Here is a 6,468-nt window from a genome sequence, read left to right as displayed (position 1 = left end):
TTGGCCAGTAACTGGCTGTGTGAGTAAGTAGCCATGAAGTAAAGAGGGATGTGAATTTAACAAGCACAGGATAGTCCATGATAGCTCTCTGTCCATGTGCTGCTGCCCTGAGGAAAGTGAGGGAATTTCCTCAGTCCCAGTAAGTAGTGAGCTGCCTCACATTTCCTTACATATATCAAATTGCTTTTGGGCAGATGCTGTGGAATATTTGATGTCTTTGAAACCCACACCCTGCCTTACCTTGTAATAACTTGTATGTCTGGATGTACCCTATAGAAGACAGTGTTTTGGGAAGATAATGTCATTGTGAACAAAAATTATTACAGACTGTAGCTTTATATTTTCTTTGCCAATGGAAAAAAGTACTGCTTTTTCAGAGCAGTTACAATGGAGTATTATGAATTTCTTATGCCTGACATTTTAGTCTATAATTTATTAGATTTTGTTACATAAATTTGACATTGTGCCCATGAGAACTTGAAGCTTGCTATGTACATAGATATTTACAGTTGAACTATGCAACATTTGTGCTAACAAGCTATTCATTATTTCTTACGACCAAGCACATCATTAGCATCTGCTCATTTAATGACTGTTTATTTTGTGACAGAATAATTTGAAAAGAAGATGAAGTTTCTCCATTGCCTGTGTTTACTCCTTGCTGCTCTTTGTGCTGTAACCCATTGCTGCCCTGAAGACATTTGCCATGAAGTCAACAATACTAATCTGCAAGATGGAAGAGAAAATTTATTAACATATAGCTGTGACAAGAAAGGCTCTAACCATGCAGATTTTGTATTTAGATTTTACAAGCAGGTTTCATCAAAAGAAGTTGATAAAAATGTGTTCTTTTCTCCTATGAGTATCTCCACTGCCTTTGCCATGCTGGCTGTTGGTGCTAAATCAACGACTCTCTCTCAGATTTTTGAAGGACTGGGCTTTGATGACCTGACTGAAACTCGCATAAATGATGTACACGAAAGTTTTCACAAAGTTTTGTCAGTACTGAACTGTGCTGATGTTAATATCACATTAAATATAGGGAATGCCCTTTTTACAGCTACTGGGTATGAACCACAGGAGTTGTTTTTACAAAATACCAAAAAATTTTATGATGCAGATGTTTTCTCCAGTGATTTTCATAATCCAGAAGAAGCTACACAGCAAATCAATAAATATGTAGAAGAGAAAACCAAGGGGAAAATTCCTGAATTAGTTGGTCATCTTGATCCAAGTACTGTACTGGTTCTTGTTAACTACATTTACTTTAAAGGTAAGATGATTAATATATATTTCAATAGATAGTTTTGATACAAAAAAAAATTTTAGGGAACTTATGATGATTTATTACCAGAGTGACAATTTAGAAAAGAACTAAACTGTGCAGGACCTTTCAAGTAAAGATTAGATCTGGCCAAAAGCAGAGTATCTGATTGTTGAGAAATACTGATTTCTTTGTTTTGATTCAATTTGCTTGAAAGCTATGGACAGAAAAGTCCCACCCTAATGGATGCCTCATAGACAAGGATCCACATGGTCTCACTGTTTGAGGCCATAATGACTAAAGATGTGTCCAAGTCTGACTGTACATGCCAGTCAGACTTGGTGGACTGACATCCTTGCACAGGGACCCCAGTTTTATGGTAGATCTACTAGGTCCTCTGCATGAAAAACTGGGACATAATATCTTGAGGGCCTGTGCTTCTGGAGCCTTGCTCAAATGTTAGGACTCTTTAACTGCTGATGAATTCTACACCAGGCCGAGTGCAGTCAGCTTGCATAGGGTACAGCCTAAAAGAAAAGGCATAAGAAGGGTCTGTGACTGAATGCTTGATTGTTTTTAAATGGCATGAAAGGCATTAAACAGGCTTACGGTCAAAGAAGGACTCTCAACTGGTCATCAGCCTTTGGTTGTCTTTTCAGCAAGACATGACGTGTGCACACAAAATATGATGGGCTTACTGCACAGCTAGAATGCATTATTGGGTGTTATGGAGGAGATTGAAGTGATTAAGGGAGCCTTTTCTCTCATCAATATACCTCCAGTGTCCTACATTCAGCTGTTCTAATTTAGATGAGCTGTTCTTCATGATCTTCACATTGGAGTATAACAACATCTCTTTTTCCCCATCAGCTGCCTGGGAAACATCTTTCGATCCTTTGCGCACACATGAGGATGATTTTTTTGTGAACCCAAATGCATCTGTTAGAGTCAACATGATGCAGCATGATGGTATCTCAAATGTTTACTATGACCAGGATCTCTCCTGTGTGGTGGTAGAGCTGCCTTACCAGGGCACTGCACGAGCATTGCTTATTCTGCCTGATGATGGAAAGATGAAGCAAGTGGAAGATGCTCTCTCCAAGGAAACGGTTTGTAAATGGGATAGCAAACTTGCGACCAGGTAACTCTTAGTATATGGATTGCTATATTTCAGCATACATCACTCTTTTCAAAGGAAAATGCCAATTTCAGATCATCTCCTACTGGATGATGATTTCATAAAGGGATGTTTTAAGCAATTCCTCAAAAGAGTCAGAGCAGAGCACAATCACTAAGAAACTGCAGGCTCTGTGACCTGACAGAAGGGGACACAGCATTGTAACAGCTGCCTCAAAACTTGCTTGGCTACTTTTTGACTCCTTACCTCTTCTTTCATGGTGTTAACACAATTAATTTCCTTCACCATGTCTTAGATTTCATCCTACTTTTCCCTTACTTTAGGCTTTCCACTGTCTGCTTACTCTCTAACCCTTTATCCAAAAAAATCTCTACTAGCCGCTCATGTGGCACTGGGATGAAAGAGTGACAATGAACAAATTTGGTTATTTTCCCAAAATCACATAGACAGTCAAAATACAAGATGGTGCATCTCTCAGGAAGCCAGAATTGCTCAAGGAATACAAAGACTACCATCAAACAAACTCGCAATCAAAAGAATGCTTTCAAGTGTTGCCGAGTTGCATACACCCAGCTGGCTGTAAAGAGGCTGCAAGGGCTCACTGCTCTTTTCTTTTCTTTGATCAACAGGAGATTAAATCTGCAGTTGCCAAAGTTTTCTATTAGTGGGTCTTATGATGTTAAAACCCTGCTTGAGCAAATGGGCATTACTGAAGTGTTCTCAGGTAATGCTGATCTGTCTGGAATTAGTGGCAACCACGATCTCCAGGTTTCACAAGTAAGTAGACAGAGCTGGTGATGGGATGGTGGTTGGCTGATTTGATCAGTTATGTCTGGGATTTTTAAAGACTTTATTTCCCTCTTTATATTATTAAAGCTGTAAGTAAAACTCACAATGACATGTAGGGGCTAGCTCAATAATTGTGCTTTTTTACAGAAAGAATCTGCCAGCTCACTTTTGTATTACCTTAATGCTGTTATTAAAAAGCTGGATATTAAATACATAGAGATATTGGGCAACACTTTAAATAACTTCTTTGCACTGGAATACAATAGTTTACATGAAGTTGTGTCATTTGTAAACTACAAATGAGGAATTCATTATGATATTTGTGTTGATTAATATCTCAATTTTTAATATTCCCAAAGTTTTCAGGAAATCTCAGTTTGCAGTAGCAGAATTTGACTGTGACAGTTTGAGCTATGATTTAATGCTAAAAATGCCAAATACTGCCCCATATTAGCATTTAAATATCAGTTTTTAGTTAACCTTGAAATAAGAGAAAGTGCTCCTGTAGAAGTCCAAACCATCTAAGAAATTAAACTAGCTTGTATATGGGGTATTTTTATCCCATTCTACTCAGCACTGTTGAGAATGCATTTCAGTGTGTCTATGCTAATTTTGGGCCCTCCTTGCTCAGTCCTGGCATATAAAATACTCCTGTTTCAAACTGTTGGAGATTTATCATACAATAAAATTTAATCTACTGGTTTATTACTCCTTTCTTCTCCTAAATGTTCCATAAGAAGAGAATTTATTTTATTCCTGCTTCCTGTCCCATATATAAGCCACAGTGTTTTCTCCTATTCTGTGCAGGCAATTCACAAGGCCTTGCTGGAAGTTGATGAAGCTGGAACTGAAGCTGCAGGAGCCACTGCCATCATCTTTACCAGAGTTTCGTTTACTTCTTGTACCATCAAATTCAACAGGCCCTTCCTTATTTTGATCTCTGACAAACAAACTGGCACCACACTTTTCATGGGGAAAATTGTTGATCCTACTAAGGAGTAATAGCTGGGTTATTTGGCACACTGATATTGGATATGGGTTATAATGGCTGCAGCGTTTGCAGTTTTGGAATAGGTAGTGCCGCTAACTAGTCTCTGATTGAGGGATATTCAGAAGTAAATGAGAAATTTTCTTATCAAATTAATAAGAAAGAAACATTGTAAAAAAATCACCATCAACTGACACTTTTAAAATGTAACATTTTCCCCAGCTGAATAATTGTATTGGGTTTGCATGGCAAGGTTCTGGTAGTGGGGGCCTGTGGGAGGCCTGTGGGGGGCCTATAGGGGTGACTTCACTCAGCAGCTGCCAGAAGTTTCCCCTATATCAGACAGAGCCACTGCCAGTTAACTCCAAGGTGGATCTGCTGCTGCTGAAGGCTGAGCCAATCAGGAATGATAGTAACACCTCTGTGGTAACATATTTGAGAAGGGAATAAAGTTATTTTGCAGAAGTAATTGAGGGCAGAGGAGTTTGGACTGAGAATAAATGATGGAAATCATCCTCCAGACACCAAGGTCAGTGCAGAACTATGGGAGGAGATGCTTCAGGTGCCAAAGCAAAGATCCACCTGCAGGCTGTGGTGCAGCCCATGGTGAGCAGGCTGTCACCATGCAGCCCATGGAGGTCCAGGGGAGAGCTGAGATCCACCTACAGCCCTTGGAGAGGCCCACTCAGGAGTAGGTGGATGTCCAAAAAGAAAGCTGTGACCCCATGGAAGCTCCTGGCAGGACCTGCAGTCCCATGGAGACAGGAGCCCACCACAGAGCCTGAAGGAGCCTCCTAGGCCTGAAGGACTGCATCCTGTGGAAGGGACCACACTGGAGCAGCCTGGGCCTGAAGGACTGCATCCTGTGGAAGGGACCACAATGGAGCAGCCTGGGCCTGAAGGACTGCATCCTGTGGAAGGGACCACACTGGAGCAGCCTGGGCCTGAAGGACTGCATCCTGTGGAAGGGACCACAATGGAGCAGCCTGGGCCTGAAGGACTGCATCCTGTGGAAGGGACCACACTGGAGCAGTTCATAAAAGCTGTAGTCCATGGGAAGGACTCACACTGGAGAAGTTTGTGGAGGACTGTCTGCTGTGTGAGGGACCCCACAGTGGAGCAGGAAAAGACTCCTCTCCCTGAGGAGGAAGCAGCAGCAGAACCATGTGATGAACTGGCCATGAGCCTTATTGCCCTTCTCCCTGAGCTGGGACAAAGGTGTTTTTAAGATTTATTTTACTTCTCATTATCCTGCTCTGGTTTTGATTGGTAATAAATTCAGTTAATTTCTCCAAGTCTATTTTTCCTGTGACAGTAATCAGTTTGTGATCTCTCCCTATCCTTATCTCGACTCATGAACCTTTCATTTTATTTTCTCTGTATTTCCCAGTTGAGAAAAGGAGTAATGGAATTACTTTAGTGGGCATTTTTCATCCAACCAGGATCAAACCACCACAACAATTCAACTTATTAATGCATATTCCAAATTTTCCATGGAAGATAACTTTTTCTTAAGTATGTTGTTATATTTAAAAATTAATTATCTTTGCTAAGGAGTTTTGTCCTGCTTTCAGTTCTGGATTACTCACCAAAAGTTTTATCACAATAGGTAACAACTCTTGTCATTGTATTATGTCTTCTCCAGTATTCACCTGAACTGGTCCCTGCAGAGTCCTTTCCTCCTTACATCACTCTTTGCTGCCTAGGCTGATGTTTATCCTCAATCAACCTGTTCTTTCTCACATGTTCCAACTCTTTGCCTAGGACATCTTAAGAAATCATTGACAAAAAAGAAAGAGAATAATCCCTGAAACAATAGACTTATTCTGATGTAGCTCTTATTGCAAGTGCCTCTGCACTCTGCAAGGTCAGCAAAAAACTCTAAGAGATAGTGACATTAGGCATAGCATAAATTGTAAAAGAATTGTCTGTGAAAAAATGTCATTCATGAATAATTGATCAACTGTGGATAATCAATAAAATATACAATGTAATTGAAATATGTCACTTAAGGAATTACTCCAATCTCTTTTACCATTCTATAAATCTCTTAAAGACAACAAACATCTTAAGTCATTCTTACTAACATAGCAGATATCAGTAAAATATATCTTAAAGCTGTTAAATGAGTGCAGCTTCTCTCATATGGAAATTGTGATTCTTCATATTCTCTCTTTACACGCCTATTTGGATAAAATCTGTTTTCAAGAAATACCTAAACACTTTCTTGCTGTTGTGGGTCTGTAGATCACCCACTCTTGCAGTGGAGCACTGGGGCTAAACTCTATA

The 6,468-nt window shown here is 39.9% G+C and overlaps 1 protein-coding gene across 1 annotated transcript; it reads left to right on the top strand.

The window, feature by feature from the left end:
- Window positions 1-627: 627 nt before the first annotated feature.
- LOC129121913 (serine protease inhibitor A3M-like) lies at window positions 628-4,193 on the top strand. The gene is made up of 4 exons (XM_054635423.2): window positions 628-1,273; window positions 2,135-2,405; window positions 3,032-3,179; window positions 3,999-4,193. The coding sequence occupies exons 1-4, from the start codon at window positions 628-630 to the stop codon at window positions 4,191-4,193; spliced, it is 1,260 nt and encodes a 419-aa protein (XP_054491398.2).
- The last annotated feature ends 2,275 nt before the right edge of the window (window positions 4,194-6,468 follow it).

The sequence above is a fragment of the Agelaius phoeniceus genome, chromosome 6 (genome assembly GCF_051311805.1).
Source record: "Agelaius phoeniceus isolate bAgePho1 chromosome 6, bAgePho1.hap1, whole genome shotgun sequence".
NCBI lineage: Eukaryota > Metazoa > Chordata > Aves > Passeriformes > Icteridae > Agelaius > Agelaius phoeniceus.
The sequence above is the reverse complement of the archived record's forward strand: the minus strand, read 5'-3'. Positions and strand labels throughout refer to the sequence as shown.